We start from the raw sequence: 18,912 nt of genomic DNA, 5'->3' as shown, positions 1-18,912 counted from the left end.
TAAATCTCGCATCGATTCTTTCGTAAAATTGAAGCAATTTGGAAATCAAAATAGAATAGAATTTAACATTAGTACACAATATAAAATATATATTGAAAATTATAACAAGATAGTTACGGCTAATAGATATATTTTAATTAGTAGATGTTATCGAAGCGAGAATTGGCATTTAGAGGGCGTATAGAATCTATTAAATCTAATATAAGAGAGTTAATTATATTGAACTTGTTTATTTATTAAGTGCGTTAGATAATCTATTAATTAAAAATACATTTAGAGAAGTCTACGGTTTTTACTGGCTTATCGAACAAACGAATACGAATGGACCCTAGACCATTGCTGACTGATTGCCCCTGGAAGTCGGCTTCTTATAAGAAACACAGCTTCCCTATCATCAAATGTCACGGCACGCCACTGATAGTAACCAATACAAAACAAAAATTAAAAAACTGTGTCAGTGTGTGTGTATTCAGGAATTTCATAACAATATGACATGTATTCAATATAGTGGCCTTCTGTAGTATGATTATGTGTTTCTATTCAATTGTAATTTTCCCAGGCTTTTGTGCAGTGTGTGTGGTATCACACCTGTAGAGAAGAGAACAACAGGTACAATAAGCACCCTATCCATCCTCCGCAGAGTTCTGTGTATTTGCTGATTTTTTCAGTGCATGTGTTTTGTACATTGTGAGTGTTTGGAATGGCTATGTCTATAATGTATGTGATTTTATTGTGTTTGTCAATGAGTGTGATGTCTGGTCTGTTGTGGTAAATTGTTTTATCTGTGATTATGGNTTGTGAGTGTTTGGAATGGCTATGTCTATAATGTATGTGATTTTATTGTGTTTGTCAATGAGTGTGATGTCTGGTCTGTTGTGGTAAATTGTTTTATCTGTGATTACGGCTCTGTCGTAGTACATTTTGTGCATGTTGTTTTCCAATACTGTCTGTGAAATGTATTTGTAGTATGGTTCGTGCATGTCTAATACTTTGTGTTTCATTCATTGTAAGCTCTTGGTGTGTTATATTTGCTACTTGATTATGTCTGTGTAAATAATGTGCGCCAAGAGCTTGCAACCAGAAGTGATGTGTTGTATAGTTATTATTATTATTAATCTTACAGCAGATATACTTTCATATTTGTAATTAAATAATTCCAGAATGGAATAATGCTAAACCCATAATGGCATGAATATAGGAAAGATAATTTATTCTGTCATATAGTATCTCTATCAAATAATTAAGCAAATATTTAAGTATAGAGGATTCTTTGCTTAAAAAATAAATAAAAGACTATTTTGTCAAGTACCACTCAGATAATTATTAGAATATTATCAGATAATATTAAAATCAATATTTCTTGAAAGAAAATTGTTTAAATTAAGATTTTCATGATAAAAAATTTATGTATTTTTTTTGTTTGCTTTTAAGGGTCTTTTTTATTATTGTTTTTTTAATTTTGGGGAAAAATCATTTATCCTAATGACACTTCCTATTATGTGTGTTAAAAAATTTAAAAAAAATTAAATTTATGATTTTGATCATTGGAGGATGTTCTGTGTCATTTACATATTAAGATGAATTGAGACTATCGATACATTCATTTTGTTAGAATAATGTACACTATTACGTCAATTTGCCATTTTACATCATCTCATTACAAAAAATTTAAGAATGATATAAAACTAATGTAAAAATGTATACTATTGTAATGAAATGAATGCACCCTATAAATGGTTTTTCATTGATGTATTTGGTTTCTGACATTGAAAATCAGACATTTGAGGATGTATAGCAAAAATTTTATTCACAATGGGATCATTTTTAAAAACATTTTAAACATTTTACAGATATTTAAGAATACTCTGAAAAAAGTTCAAGGACATCTTAGTGTTTTTTAATTGTTTTTTTTTTTTTGTGTTTGTGTGTTAATGTGGCAATATGGTTTTTAATGTTAAAGAATAGGTTTTTAATTATTTTTGTTTTGTTTTCTATCATATTTTCCTATTCAAGTGTTTAATTAATATAAATTATTTCCTTATTGGGCTACAATTTGAAAAAATTGTAGACCTATAAATTTCATTGTTGTCTGTCTGTTTCTCCATCCATCCGTCTCTTTCCTTAATCTTGAGAATAGAGTTAGGTAGATGAAAGATGAGACCAGATATGGAATCCTTAAAGAAAAAGGTCTTGATTAACTATATTTGAACTTCCAATTCAAACCGGAAGTAATGTTATTTCAATTCAAAATGATTCTTAACCTTCCGTTGTTGCGACTATTTAAAATTATCAAATTTCTTTGGTAACTGATGCCAGACTTGTTCAACTGGCAGAATATTGGACATAGTTCTCTTAAGTTCAAATAAATAAATAAATATATAGTTAGAATGGGTGATAGAGATGCAACATGATGAGTTAACAAACTTAATTAAAAAGATCTATAGAAACAAAACTAAAATACAAAACAATATTTTCTTTCTCATCAGCCATCTTTAGAAAGACAGAATTGTGCTAAAGGAAAGGAAAAATCTATTGCAATAATATGTTTAAGTGAATCAAATTCATGTTTATAAGCATATCTACATACACACAAACTAAACAATCTCTAATCTAGGTTTTTCATGTTTTTCAGTTATTACTATTTGATAGGAAGGGAACAAATGCCTTTTGTGTTACAATTTAGAGCTACAAGAAATTTAAATCCAGCTTTGTATGTAAGGGTTTGATTCAACCATTTCTCAGATGTCATTGTGTGTGCATATATATATATATATATATATATACACATATGCATATACCAGGGGTGGCCAACCTGCGGCTCGCGAGCCACATGCGGCTCTTCGAAGGATTATTTGTGGCTCTCGATAAATGTACTGTACCCGAGTTCCCTTTTCATTTTTGTGTTATTATATTTTAAAAAATTATTATCATCCGTATGTGTTTCAAATGTCTTTTAAATTACTAACAAAAAATATGAAAGACTAAGTGCAACGTTGTAACAAATTTCATTTCCGTCCAAGTTAAGAATGATATGACTCATCGAAAACTGCGCGAACGAACATAAACAGTGGCGTAATCGTCCGTTATCGACCGACTCCAGACCGATTTTGAATTTGTAAACTGTCATTGCAATGGACAGTTGACATTGTGCTCTGGAGGAAACAAGTTGTATCACTCTTGCTACGGATATATTTTGTAATTGGAATTTTTTGCATACCTTTAATTGCGGCTCGCGAAAAATTTCAATTTTGTAAAATGGCTCGGACTATCAAGGAGATTGGCCACCCCTGGCATATACACACTTTCAGTGACATTTATATATGTGTGTGTGTGTGTGTGGGGGGCATATCTACACACTTGGAATGCAAATTATTCCAACTATTGATTCCTTTTAGAGTTAATGATTCACCTTATATAATTTGGATAATCAGTAATGTTTAATTTATTAAAAAAAAAGAATTATTGTAAAATATCTGAAATTTTTAAAAGTTATCCTTAAATTTATTTGATATAGTATGCAATTAATAAATTGTTTTTTTACTGGTAGATATGGAATCATTAGGCATGGCATATGGTGTCTGTTGGGAACCTGTGATAGCTCAGGTGGTCATTGCCATGGAAAACATCAGCAAGCCATCTGCTGATCCAAGTCCAGCACTGCCATGGTGGGACAAAATTCGTCTTTTGTACCACGGTCGTAATACGTTCTTTTTTCAAAATTTAACGTTTCTGTTGCATGCATCGCTGGATCCGTACAACACAATGGAACAAATGGAAATTGCATGGTCTGATGTTATAATCGAATGGACTAATGGTTGGTTTTATTTCAAAGCCATAATTTTAGGCAATTTAATTTTTTAAATTCTTTCATAGTAATTCATTGATAATCAACTAATTATTATTTTGAATTTATTTAATTGTTGGCCAGTTAGCTGAAGAGTGGTAACTACATCAGCCTACTGTTCTGAGGAACAGATTTGAGCTTGTGTGCTAGTCTCAGAAATTTTCATGTACAGTTTGATCCAAATACTAGTTAAATCATCCAGATATAATACTCTATTATAGTCTTGGCCAAATTCATGAATATAATGATCTGTTTAGTGCTCATAGAGCTAAACTAGGTTTAAAAAATATAATCAAAAAGTAATTATTAAGTTGTTATATATAAATATGATATGACAATATAATAATCTTTAAATTTTTAAAAAATAACAAGTACTGTTGTATGAAACCAGCTGAAATTTATTATATAAATATTTTTGTCTGTTTTAAATCATATTTTATATTGAAAGCAATTCAATTTAAAAAACAATGTAGAAATCAAAACAAGGTTTAAAATATTTAAAAAATTCTTATAATTCTGTCTTCAAAGGCTTGAATGTGATTGTGATGGTTTATATAATAAGAAACCATTTGGATAATAGAAATGTATGTTTGTCAAAAGTTTATGAAAATGTTTTTTGAAATTTCCATTAATTTATTATATAATAATTGCATTAAAGTAAATAAGAAACTTTAACAATCTTCTGTCAAGATATATTATATAGTTAAAGTAACTATATGAATTGTCTACATAAATTTTATAGAAGATTCTCGTGTCTTCTTTAAAGTATAATGTTTGATGCTGTTCCATTTCATTTTTCATCTTGATGAATCAATGGTATTGTATATGAGAAATCTTTCAAGATAAAATATTTTTTTATAGTAATTAATGTGATAATTTTTTAAAAGTTAGGAATCTTTTATTCCTAAACTTAAAAAAAGAATACCAAGTAAATCAAAATCTCTTATTGATTTGTTGATGAGAAAAACAGTGCATTAGTATGGAAAATTTTACTTTAAAGAAGACATTGAAAGCTTTACATTTTTCATAATATAAGTTACAAAAGATTTGTAATTGTAATATATAATAGACCTCCTTCCTTACAAGAGACTTATTTTAGATTAGCTGTCACCAACCTTTCTGTTCTCATGGACCACTAAACTCAGTTTTGAATCTCTTGGTCCACTATCATGAATTTTTTTAAACGATACAAACATCTGTAAAATAAGGATCATAAAAGTTCCATTTTACTTTATTAATATGAAATTCACTTGTTTAATTATAACAAATTAGTGTGAAGTTTGTTGCTGCTTTTTTAAAATAGTTTATGGATTCTTGGCTCTGTTCCATGAAAGATGACAATCACACTTACATTCTTTTTTTGATTTATTGACATTATTATTTATTGATAATCATTTTGTTTGATTTTAGATTAGAATAAAATAACTCCAAGTGAGTGAAAGAACAACCAAGCATTTGCTTTTCTTTTGTGTAACCTTGAGTTGATCAATGTCCAAATTTCTCCGTGGACCACCAAAATTTTCTCACTGATCATCAGTGGTCCATGGATTATTGGTTGGCAACCACTGTGTTAGATCCTTCTGTTCTTACTGTTGATATAAAAGTTCTATCATAAATTTATATTGAGTGCATCATGAAGAAACCTCAATTACTGAGACTAAGGGAGAAAATGGGATTTGATTCATGAAGGTTTTACATGAACCAGTTAGATCCTAAAAATGTATTCTATTATAATACATTTAATCATGTTGTTTTGATTGCAGTTAACTACAATTACAAGTATGATACTAACAACAATAACAACATATGAAAAATTAAAAAAAGATTTTTGATTGACTATTTATTGAAAAATGATAATTTACATAAAATATATAGGAAATTTTTATTCAATTAGAAATATACACTATTAAATATATTATATTATTGCTAAAGAAATTATAGTTTAATGTACTTGAACTTCTACATATTTTTTTTTCCCAGCTAAAATAGTAACAAAAGGAGATTTGGATATATATGTACATACTGCATCAAAGTATGATGATTGTCGTCTGTTGCACATGCCCAAGTTAAAGCTTCAGTATGTATAAATTTAAATTTAATAGAATAAATTTTATCATCTTTAAATATTTATATAACTAGATTGCTTAAATTTCTTCAGATTCAAACTTGACTGGCAGTGTTTGGGACATCCGAATGAACATTTCTCAGTTATACCTTGTGCTCAGGACAAAGTGCCTGAATATTCCAGTAATCAGGTTTGAATATTATCTACTGTTATAGATTAATGTATGTTATTAAGTTATTTATTTTAATTTTATTTTATTTTGAACAGATTCACGATTCTTACAGAGCTTTTCGGTCAGAAAATCTTAACATGATCATCTCTTTAGAAACAAAACCGGTTGCATTGGAAACGGCTGCTGATGTACCGACAATGTTGTTATATAGTAGCACGCTAAGGTGGATTGAAAATCTGAAGGTATTTAATACAGCAAATAATTTCTTTTTATTTTAAACAAAAAAGTTACAATAGTTGTATAAAATGAATTATAAAATTTTATTGCTTTTTTTTCATTAATTTACATAAATTTAAACTTCTCTATATTTTAAATAAATATAAAATATTTTAGAAACTATAAATTAATCATCATAATAAATTAAATAAGTTAAAATTTCTCATTTACAAATATTGATTTTTCTATCAAGATTAACTTGATGTATGAGATAAGCAATTGGTCAAAGAATGTATTTAAGTACTTATCAGATGGCTTTATGTAAGATATTGAGAAATGCATATTACCAAATGATACTTCAATACATATTATCAACTAGGTAATATGCATTGAAGTGTCATTATTCATTGTTTACCTGTGTTAGCTAACTCCACTACTGACCAGATCTATTTTTAATGATCATAACCAAGATTAGTCAAATAGTCCATAGAGCAGATATACAAAACTTACATGCTTAAACTAAACATGGTTTTTAATATACAGGTAATACAGTAAAAGCTTGATATAATGGACTACCACAAGACTGAAGAAATTGGTCTATTTTATTATGAAAGTCTGTTTTATTGCAATTAATCATTATTTTGGACTCATCCGTTACATAAAAATTCCATTATTGTACAATAGAATCACATTAGAATGAATCTTGACAATGGACCTGGAGAAAATATATGCAGTTCACAGATGTTTTCTCTGGGTCCAGATGCCAAATGAATGTATTTTTACTTCATTTCAGTGGATCTATTACTGTAAATGTAAGAGGATTCCACTGTATATAGTAATAATGACTTGTTCATTTCTGTATATCAATATTGTAGATAAAATTTTAATTGTGAAGTATATAAGATTTTTATTAAACTTGTAAAAACAATATTTATATCTATCAGTAAATCTAAAATTTAATTCTAAAGTTTTTTGTTTTTACTTTCCTGGCTATTAGGTATAGATAATAAGAGAAAGTATTGAAATCATGCAAAAAACTTTCTTTGCAAATATCCACATTTGAGGCCAGCTGAATTAAAAAAATACACAAAAAATAGGGGGAAATCTTTGGATTTTGTTTCTGTGTCGGTTTCTATTTCATTTACTATCTCTGGATGGGGTAAAGATTAAGAAATGAAATTTGGCATAGTAATAGTGTGTATAAGGGGCATTGATGCTATTAAATTTTGGATCTTAAAAGTTGAGGAGTTGGGGAGATAGAGGGATGTCACATGTTATATCTTGAGAGAAGTTTGACTTAATGAAGAAATTTATAAATATATACATAAGAATATGAATTTGGCTTTAATACTCTGTTTACACAATGAATATTAAATGAGGTAAGATTTATTTTGATTAAATTAATTAGGAATAATAAGTTAAAGTATTCTCAAAAAATTCAATTCAATTTAGGTGAAATCTATTTTTTTAGTTTTAATTCCAGCAGAGGTGAATGCTTTGATTTCATAATGTCATGTCACTAATCCATTTAAAAAAGGTTAACTTTATTGTAGGAATAGTAGTAAATTATCCAGTTGTTTGAATATTGATTGGAATTAGTTAATTTTATTCTGTTCAAATAAGAAAGATATATTGGATTTAAAGGTTTGATTGGGATTAACTTTAGTCTTATAAATGTACAATAACTTAGCATCTTATGACTAAAGTTAATGTACTGTAAGATGCTAAGTTACTGTATATGAGATGTAATATAGTTTTTGCCTTTAACTATCATATTAAAACATTGTTTGGTGTGAAGGATAAATGATGGTAGTACCTAAAACATGAGGTATATTGCATTGAAGCATTAAATGTTTCAAAAAATATCTGTTTTTGAAATGTTAAAACTGCTATATCTTTGATCCAATTTATTAAAAATATATTCATTCCAGATAATTCATGCTGGAGTAACAAGACTGACGAGAAGGGGAAAATTGTTTTCTAATACAAAGCCACGAAAGACTCCTTTGGGAAGACACTATCGACACATTCGTCTTTCTCTGAATTTGCATAAATTTCAAGTATGTTATTGGATGTCATTTGCAAAGCAGAGGGGTTTGGAACTCCTGGGTGGACGTCTTTCATTGAGTTCAGAACATGTATTGTCCCTAATACCTATAGAAGACAATCTAACACACAGGTATATAAACAAAAAAAGCCCACCTTTCTTAATGCCAGCAAATCAATTTAATGACAAAAACATTTATCTAGATTGATAGATCTTCATTGTTACTGCAAGAATAGATTGATCCAAGAATTAGAATACAGTTACAAAATTTGACTAGAGAGAACATATACTGTTTAAAGTGTGTACGTGTGAAGCAAAATTTGAAATAAAATCCATTTTGGGGTTACAATAAAACAGATTAAAATAAAATAATGATGTGTGCTTATTGTCATGTTATGATTCATATAGCAATTTCCAGGCCTTGGATAATATTTTGGCATTCTGGAAATTAATGCATTGTTTTTCCAGGTTGACCTGGTAGATTAGAAGACAACCTGCTGTTGAAAGTCAACTGGCACCATATTTTCCTTAAGTAACAACGTATGGTGCTATCAAATTTTAAACAGCAGATTGTCATCTATGTGAGGTATGCTGATAATATTTTTATTTTGTGTCAAAGTAACACTGATGTGCATTTTCTCCATTTGACTAATTACAATCCATATGGTTTACAGCTCCAATTAGAATAAGAAAGCCACAGAGGTACATTTCTTGGACATTAACATCATCTTATGTGCTATCCATACCAACATATATTGTAAACTGCATTACCATACTGTTTTCATTCTGCCTGTCTTTCAACCAATTTTACACAACTTTGTGTATTCAGGTTGATTACAAGAGTGTTTACGTACTGCTCTAATGCACAAGATACTGTAAGAGGGTTGAATTACATCAGAACCATTGCATGCTAGCATGGGTATCATAACAAGTTGATAAATTCTTTCCAAGCATATGATGATGACAATGGGCCTTATAGCCTAGAATGAACTGTTGTGTTGAATATATATTTCTTTTTGCAGCATATTTAAGGAGATTGTGAAGAGTATCAACTTAAACATTGCATACAGATGTAACTCTACTCAGCTGATTATAGAGACAGAGTTTATGTTAAATGACGATTAACAGCCAAACAGTGTCTAGACATTGGCTGATTGAACCATGATTTAAAATGTGTTGCAAAGACAACAATCATCTATTTTTGAAAGCCATCTAAATGAACCTTGACAAAACGTTGGCTATTATTTCCTTCTCCGTTACTCTCCTCTTTTAGAAGTTGTTCAGCTAATGGGTTATTCATTTGTGATATCAGAAAAAACTCCTGATAAGGTCACCAGCTATCTTCTGATATTTTCTGGTAGCATAAAATCATAAGGCTGTCAACAACTGTTATTCAGCAGTTAATGACAATCATTTTCCATTTCAATGTTTAATTTTATTGCCAATATGATTTAAAATATGAACAAACTCAGATATAGAAAATTTATGCCAAATTCAAAATTTATCTTCAGACTAGATTTTTAAGGAATTATTCTGATCTCATATTATTCTATCTCTTCATAATTGTTGAGATAAATAATTTTAAATATTTTATTATCATTATTATTATCATCATATCTTTTATTTCTATAAAAAGGTTTTGGTAATTATTAAAATTGTCTTGTTTTTTAACAGAACATTCTGATGAGGGAATTATAATAATAATGACCCTGAAATGCATTAACATTTTATAACTGACATGATACTTGAATTGTAAACAAAAGTATCTGGTTGAATTCACCTGGTTGAATTCCTCACCTGTTTGAATATCAGAATTGGAACATTTGAAGCAAATTTAAAGTATTTAGTTATATTATTTTTGATCCAAGAAATATTAATGAATAATTTTGTTGATTTATCCTGTTTACAACATTTATCAAAGGAACAATATCCATTTTTATCTAAACTATGCAATGAACAAAACAATGTTATGACTTCCACTCAAATTAAAATGCTGCCTAAACCCACTAGCGAGTGAGTCCAGAAAGTAGGCCAAATAACCAGTTTTTAAACTATGACAAGTAAGAAACATTGTCTCTGCAACAAAATTTTCCTGAGCTGTCGTCTACACTATCTCTTAAACATCATTGGCATCTAAACATTGTCTCTGCAATTCACCAACTGTGTTTAGCTTGTTACATAACAATAAGTAATTGTACAATCTTTCTAGCATGTGTGCTACTTAGTCTATCTGTATACATAACACCATTTTAACTCTTCTTTGAAATATATCAGTGCCACAAAGAGAGATCTCCATACCAGAATTAAGAAACATAAATGACAATTGGCAAACGCATAGATAACATTTCTCTCTCTGCCTATGCCATGGAATCTGATTTTGAGGTATAGTGTTGCCACCTTTTCAAAATTGCTGACCTGGACAGCAGGTCAGGTTTGTTCAAACAGAAGTTCCTGATGCAAGCGCAATGTCATTTTACAATGCGAAGAATAATGTGTATGCCGGTTCTAAATCAATTACAGTTAGGGACTAGAGACTTACATAGGAGTAACACAGGTAACCTAAATTAAGAAAGAACAAGTACAGATAACTTAGCTCTGTTTGAGATGTGTATGATTGTACATACATACAAACAAAAAAAAAAAGAGCGACAGGTTGCATGCCACATGTCGGCATAAACACGTAAACAGACTAACATGACAGAATTGCAGATGAGTTTCAGTGAGTGTTAGTCCTTTCACTGTTAAAATAGTGTAAATTTTAGTAAATTTGTAAAAATATTTGCAAGAACTTTGTTTTATCATAATTTCACAGTTTCTACAAAATTCCTGGACAAAATTTAATAGTTCACCCAGACAGTGAGTCAATTCCCAGACTGTCCAGGTGAAAACTGGACGGACTACTCTGGGATATTACCAAAATCATAAAACCAGTGAGGAACACTTAGATTAGTGGTAAAACACTTAGAAATCTTGGAAATTTATAAAGCCAACTTGAAAAAACTTTGCCACAAGATGATATCAGCATACCTCACATAGATGAAAATCTGCTGTTTAAAGTTTGATAGCACCATACGTTGTTACTTAAAGAAAATATGGTGCCAGCTGCCTTTCAACAGCAGTTGTCATCTACTAATTTACAAAGTCAACTTGGAAAAATAATGCATTAATTTTGACGCCAAAATATTATTCATGTCCTGGAAGTTGCTATATGAACCGTAACGTGACAATAAGCATACGTCATTATTTTAAATTTGAAGTTAAGACTATTCACAAAAATATACATTTTCAAGTCTATCCTTTAATCCTTTAAACACAACCACAGAAGTAACAGTTACAATGGTTTGAAGAATAAACTTCATTAAAAAAGACAATAATAGATAAAAAAAATTCACAAAGTTAAAAACGATTAAGCGTCAGCGTTTTATCCGAGGATCTAACGCTATTACATTAAAAAACAAAAAATAAATCTTTTCATCCTACCATAAAGTCCTTAGCCAATTTATAACTGGTTCTAGCCCTCTGGTAGTTTGTATGAGTTATCCATGAGTTATCAATCTATTCTTGCAGCAAGTGATGAAGATCTATCAATCTAAATTAAAAATGTTTTTGTCATTAAGTTGATTTGATGGAATTAAGAAATTAAATATTAAAGTGTTTAATTAGCTTGTACTTTTATATTTATAACTAGACCAGCTGTCAATTGGAACATATCACACCTGACTTGTGAATTGGGAGATAGTGAAATTTGGTTGTATAATATTCTTAATGATAAAAATAATGATGTGAGTTTTATTATTTTTTCTACAGTTGGCTTGTGATTTTAAAAAGTTCTTATAACGTTATCAAATATATTTCAGGAAAATAAATCATTGATGTTTCCTGTCGAAAGGAGTTATTTTCTTAGTGTAACAAGGTAATTAGAAAGTATTTAGAAATTTGTACAAATATTAATTTTTTTTATTTTGCTATTTTAAAATTTTAGTTTATTTATCTTTAATTATAGTTTCTGTAATGTTTTTTAAATGTTAAATTAGTTCCAGACTTATTTACTTCCATAATTTGTGTCTAATTAACTTAAATGCATACATTACAGTCAGATAGGAAATGCATTTTGTATTTGATTGTAATGCATATTTAATGTAATTTGATTAATAAAATAACATAAAATCATGCTTTTGTATTTATGTTCAGCTTTCTGGTCAAAATATTTGATCAAAAACAGTATATAAATAGCAGTAAATTATCAATGTATATACAGTAGAACCCCTCTAGTCCGCCCTCGGCTAGTCCATCGCTCCGGTTAATCTGACCATGGTCGGAGTCGAGAAACTTGTCCTGACTAGTCGCCCATCGCGTTCTTCTGTGTTCGTTACAGTATATGTTTTACATTGTGTGTACAAGTACATGTACAGTTTTGCGTGTGTTTTCAATATGTCTGGTGTGAAACGTAAATACATTACTCTTTCATTAAATGAAAAATTAGCAGTGCTATAAAGACTGGACAAAGGGGAAGATTGTTTATTTTACTTTTTTCTGATAGTCCGACTTTTTTTGCGTTCTGACCATACCCTAGTCCCAAAGGTGACGGATTAGAGGGGTTCTACTGTAGTTTTTATCATTATATAGGTTATTTTTGGAAATGATACTTTTGTTTCTATTTTAAGTTATTTCCTTATGTTTGAATTAAGAGAAATATATATGATCTATGAGAAAGAAAGAAGGAATCTGTTTAAAATTCAAACATGATGTAAACCTGGATCTTTTTAATTAGAGAAAGCACTACATTTCTTTGCTTCCATTCAAACAACATTATCATTAAACACAAAAATATCAGTAATCAATTACAAAATACTTAAATAAGTTATTAGCTTACATATGAATTTAATTCTAACCAATACTGATCTTGATGTAAAGCCTATATAAAAATAATCTCCATTATTCAATGATAACCTTAATGCATTCCTGATAATTATATTAACACACCTGAATTCTTTGCCAAGCATAAATTATTTTATTTCTCTAATGTTTTCAACCTACTTAATATAGCCCATATTCAGGCTTACGATTAAACCATTCCAATGCATCATTTTTTGAATACTTTCATTTTAAATTTAAAAGATTCACAATAATTGTGTATATTAAATAAATACAATAAATAAATAACAATAAAAATAACATAAATAAATAAAAACATAGTAAACAAGGCTAAGTTTTAAGGGTTTTTTAAATCTCATGCTTTTTTCTATCATATACTTCCATGCTGTTGGAAGCGCATTAGCATCTCCTTGGCATTTAGGCAACAGTTTTTCATTTACTTTTATATATTTCCATCTTTTCCATCTCCAATGCAATGGATGGAGAGTGGACCGTTTTAATGACTTTTGCCTCATCACATTTTACGATCGCTGCTTCTGTCTGCGCCATAAATCGCTGATATTGTGTTGTTGTGCTTTTTATCAATGTTGTATTTGTGTTCTTGCAGATGTACTGCCAGGTTTTTTCTGGTTACACCCACATAATCCTTTGCTACACCTAACAGTTGATTTAAAAAAATGGTATTTCATAAACTCCAGCTTTCTCTTCTATTTTTATGCTGTCTTTATCATTCCTTAGTAAGCTATAGTAATTGGGTGCTCTTTTATAGACCATTCTTGAGTTTTTATAAGTAACCAATTCATTCGTCACTCCTCCTATATGCTTATTGTATGTGAATTTGTTAATTGCATCTACTTTAGTATATTTTTTGCCTTTATGTTCTCTGTAACTTTTGACCAGGCCTTCAATTGTGGAAGTTTTGAAGCCTAAATTTGTTGCAATTCTATTAATTCTACTAATCTTCTTGAGACGGTCCTGAACGTTGTTACAATATAAAAATACTCTTCTGATTAGTGCCTTAAATGCTGATAAATTATATTTATATGGGTCGTTGGACTAAGATGATATGTAGAGAGAAGCATGCATGGGTTTTAAATACATTTCCTTGTTTAAATCATATCAATGGACATTGATGTAAGATTTAAACAAGGAAATGTACAAACAGTGGTGTATTTAAAACCCATGCATGCTTCTCGCTACATATCATATACCCCTGCACTTTGTGTGAAGCTGTAGTAGGAGAGCTTATTTATCAATTAACCCTTGTAATTACAAACAGAAGTCCCACATTCAATATTGGACAAAGATTTTTAAGATTTCTCTCAGTTTTAAATCCTTTAGTAGTATGATTTATAAGAAAAGAATTTAAAATAGAGAAATCTAAAAATTTATCAGCTATCCAATATAGGGCTTCTTTAATTCAAAGATTATTCTGGACTTTTAAATTTAAATTAACTGAAAGCAGTTAAAAGAGGAATGAATTATATTTTATATTACTTTTATTAGTTCTTAGACATTTTTGTAACTTTATTTGATTTCAATATAAATTTTTGTCAGAGTTTCTTATGGAAGAGAAGCACCTATAAGAGACATAAAAACAGAAGAGGTAAAATTATTTTTTTACAAATTTTTTAAGTTACTATATATTATTTCAGTATTGCCTTTATAAAAGTTTTATATATTTATTTTCCTACTTACAAAGAGTAAATATATATTACTGTTTTAGGATGATATTCCCACTCATAGATTAGTTGTTCATGGATTAAAGGGAGCTTGGACCAAACATAATAGGGATGTCATATTTAATTTGTTTGACAGCTACATGAAAGCAAAAATTATGAAGAGGGATCTTTCAACAGAAGCATTGAAAGGAATTAAAGTAGATCCACAACCTTATAACATGGTCAGTATCCCAATAATATTTTTGCAATTATAATAATTATGCTGATGAAATTATATATTTTTTGCATACAGAGTTATAACATTTACATCAAGATAATTTAGATGACTGAATATGCGAGACATTTATGAAATGCAAATGTATAAAATGAATCTATTATTTAAGATAAAAATGATTATCGATGTTTATGCTGATACAGCAAACAATATATCTTTAACAGTGGATAACAGTTTGGAGAAATGCAAATGTTTTTGGCCTAGTTAATGGGCTATCTTCAGGTATAAAATGCTTTAGACATAACAGAATTTCTCTTACATCTTTTTATTTCTGAAAATTGTCTGTTAACTGAGTTGGGAATGCATTTTCCCAAACTGAATTTCCAAATAACAGTGAGTAACACTGTTATTGACTGTTAAAGATATATTGTTTGCTTTATTAAGTTAACTAAATTTATAGTATTATAATTGATTTTATTCAAAAAATTATTCAGAGGAAAATTCAAAAACAGAAAGAAATTAAACAAATAACGCATTATTATATGCAGTTTGTATATTTATAGGGTTATCTAAGATATTTCTTAAATTACTTAGAAAAATTCAAAAATTAATAAATGTTTTCACCTGTATTATTGAATATCTTCAGATTAGATTTAATTTAAAAATTTTGTTTTATTTAAATAATTTGATAAAAGTACTGTTAATAAATCTGTACTACCAAACTTTTTTGGTAAGAAAATGTTCTTTGCTTACAGCATTAGTATATTAAAGCTAAGATTATACAATTATTATATAATAGTATTTCTTACCACAGTTAATTCTCTCAAAAATATCAAATTCTCAAATGTGAAACTTTAACTTTCTTGCCCATTTTTCATTTATATTAAGATTTTCAGATCTTCATCTTTCTACATTATATATTTTGTTTAAAGTAATACCAAAAATATTAAAATTAACAATTATTATCTTGTGTTTTTGGTTTGATAGTACTATTTGTATTAAATGCTTGCTTTTAAGTAGCCAAATGTTTAAATTTTCTCAAGAAGGAAAGTTTTTTGTCCTGTTTTAGGACAGCTTCAGCTTCTTCACAAACATAAGTCACTTCACAAACATTTCAACTGAATTTGAACATTATTGATGGTTCAAACAATTAAGAATATAAGAATTCTGGAGCATCATTAATGCATCATCTAAGCAATTAATGCACACTCCAAAACACTGGACACCAGATGGATAGGAGTGCTAGAAATAAGAAATTGGGAGGCTATACTCGAATGGAAGAATGAAGGAGTCAGTGTAATATAAGTGGGAAAATTAATACTTTTGGCTGAATGGGGAAGTATTGTTAATACTGCACATACATGGGGTTTGATTTTATCAAATTAGAACCGAAATGGATAGTTTGAATTATCATTAATCCACCAAAAATGATATAGAAGTTCAAAAATGTGTTGTTTGAAATATTGTTTGATTCATCAAAAAATGTTCAAATTCAGTTGGAACAGTGACTTATGTTTATTAAGCAGTCCTAAAACATGACAAAAACATTCTTTTGTGGAAAATTTAAACAGTTGACTATCTGAGGGTAAGCATTTAATATAGATAATACATTAAAATTATATAATGTTTTACTTGATTTGAAATTGTGTATCTACTGTAACTCAAATTTTAGTTGCCAAAATAGAAACATCAACTAACAGAATAGCACAGAATATCAGTAATTGTCTTTGTAGTTTTAAATTGGAACAGAAATATTGATCTAAAATTCAGTTTTATGTTGTAGTGAAGCTCTCTATGATAGATACTAGTCTAGCATAGATTGAAATCAATATTATTAAAATGATAAGATATACAAATATACTTATATTACATAACTAATTTTAATCTAATGCAAATACACAAACTTTTATTTTTCATTTTCTGATAAAAACAGAATGATGATTGTTTAATTGCTACTCATTCTTTTGATATATTCTTTAGTTATAAGCATAAGTTTTGCTCGAGAGAACTGTAGTGTCTTGGATGGTTGAAACGATCTAGACATTTTTATCGGGTAAGAATAATGAGGACTTAACAAAGTGATGACACGAAATTTATGAATTTTATTTAAAAAAAATATATATATAAAAATATATGTGGTGACAAAGGAAAATGCGAACTTAACCTAATCGGATACAAAGATATTTACAGACGATATTTACAGATGATGTTCCTGTGTGTGTAATATGTTCACACATTCAATCTCTCAATGGTTCACCCCACTAACAAGGTGTATCAACACGTGTTGAAAGGGGTTTCACAAACGAAATAACTATGAAGGTTGGTAAAATATCCACTCTACCACATGGTGCCCCTGTTGTATCGGGCATATGCAGTGTCCTCACGTCGATTTAGATGGATTCCTTCTTGACCTCACCAGTCCACTGCTTACCTTCTGTGATATGAGCAAAAAAATGTCTTTACCTTTTCTCTTTCACTCGATCGGTCCTTATGAGTCCAGTCCAGGTGGATATTTCAAGGAAAGTGTCTGACCAGGCACGATACACACTATTTAAAAGCTCCCACCATCCGGGAACTTAACTACACATGTGACTTCGTCGAATAGCCAATAACCAATTGCAAGCCTCACCCATCAAATGGTGGCACGCAATATATGGTTTTTTTTTTTTTATATAAAATGGAAATCATTCCCGTTTCACAATTTACAATACAAAACTAATTACATAACTAATATTAATACACCAATTTGAACACAAGTTTACAATAAACACAATTAGTGACCATTTACTACAAAACAAATCATACAAGGAACACATCAGTAATTGACTATTCCAACTTTATTATAACAGGATAATAAAGTTGGAATAGTCAGTTACTAGTGTGTTACTTGTGTCATTTGTTCTCTCCAACAAAATTTATGCTTATAACTAAAGAATGATAATTCTTAATTTATTTTATTTGAAAATATATTATGAAATTTGATTTTATATATTAACTTGTGCAAAATGATAAATGGAACTAAAAATAGAAATGCTGATATCTCCTTAGTAAATAGAATCATAGTTTTCAAGTGAATAATTGCAAACAATTAATCTAAATCTCTTCAAAACAATAATCTAAATACTCTTATCAAAATACAAAAATAAGGATGGATTTTATTTTTGAATACACAGTATGACAGTAGAAGTTTAGAAGATATAATGATAAAAAAATAATTAAATATTCTTTAAAAGATTTGATGTAAATGCTGGGTGATTGTAATTAAGATCCTACATTGTATTCAATGCTGCGTAGAGAGATTAGACAGTCCAAATGCAAACTAATTTGGTATGGTAACATTTCAGGATATGTGGAAGACATTTTTGGTATTGCAAGCAATAAAAAAAAGCAGTTTTGTCTGTATGGGAACAAAAAAAAAATATGATTTATTGGGATTGTGTTGCAAATTTGGCAGCTGTAAAAACTATATAACACTCGTGTGAGGAGCATTAAAGAGGATCAGTTATGATTGGCTATCAAGCAGTTTTCATCACTTTCAGGTTTTACATCTTCAGAATGGGATTCTAATCAAACAGTATTCCCTCATTACTAAGGTCTCTGTATTGCACAAGTATCTTATGCAAATAAAATGTTTGTTGCTTGCAGTGCTAAAAGTGCCATAGTGATGAGTTTTGGTATTAATTATTTTTTACAAAAATGCCTTCTATATGTCTTAAAATATCACCATACCAAATTTGGTTGTATATGGATTGCTAAGTCTTTCTCTAGAAAACTTTGAATAGGGGTATTTTAATTGC

General features: G+C 29.1%; 1 protein-coding gene across 1 annotated transcript in view; it reads left to right on the top strand.

The window, feature by feature from the left end:
• LOC111632193 (protein KIAA0100-like) overlaps nt 1–18,912 on the top strand; it is a 102,112-nt gene that overhangs the window by 64,991 nt on the left and 18,209 nt on the right. The window contains exons 23-31 of the mRNA XM_023376568.1: nt 3,548–3,814; nt 5,825–5,921; nt 6,003–6,099; nt 6,177–6,323; nt 8,229–8,476; nt 12,033–12,126; nt 12,202–12,257; nt 14,777–14,825; nt 14,946–15,122. Of these exons, the coding sequence (XP_023232336.1) occupies nt 3,548–3,814; nt 5,825–5,921; nt 6,003–6,099; nt 6,177–6,323; nt 8,229–8,476; nt 12,033–12,126; nt 12,202–12,257; nt 14,777–14,825; nt 14,946–15,122 (1,232 nt within the window). The remainder of the gene's footprint in view (nt 1–3,547; nt 3,815–5,824; nt 5,922–6,002; nt 6,100–6,176; nt 6,324–8,228; nt 8,477–12,032; nt 12,127–12,201; nt 12,258–14,776; nt 14,826–14,945; nt 15,123–18,912) is intronic.

Source organism: Centruroides sculpturatus, unplaced genomic scaffold (genome assembly GCF_000671375.1).
Source record: "Centruroides sculpturatus isolate CEXI.00-Female unplaced genomic scaffold, Cexi_2.0 scaffold704, whole genome shotgun sequence".
Taxonomy (NCBI): Eukaryota; Metazoa; Arthropoda; class Arachnida; order Scorpiones; family Buthidae; genus Centruroides; species Centruroides sculpturatus.
The sequence above is the reverse complement of the archived record's forward strand: the minus strand, read 5'-3'. Positions and strand labels throughout refer to the sequence as shown.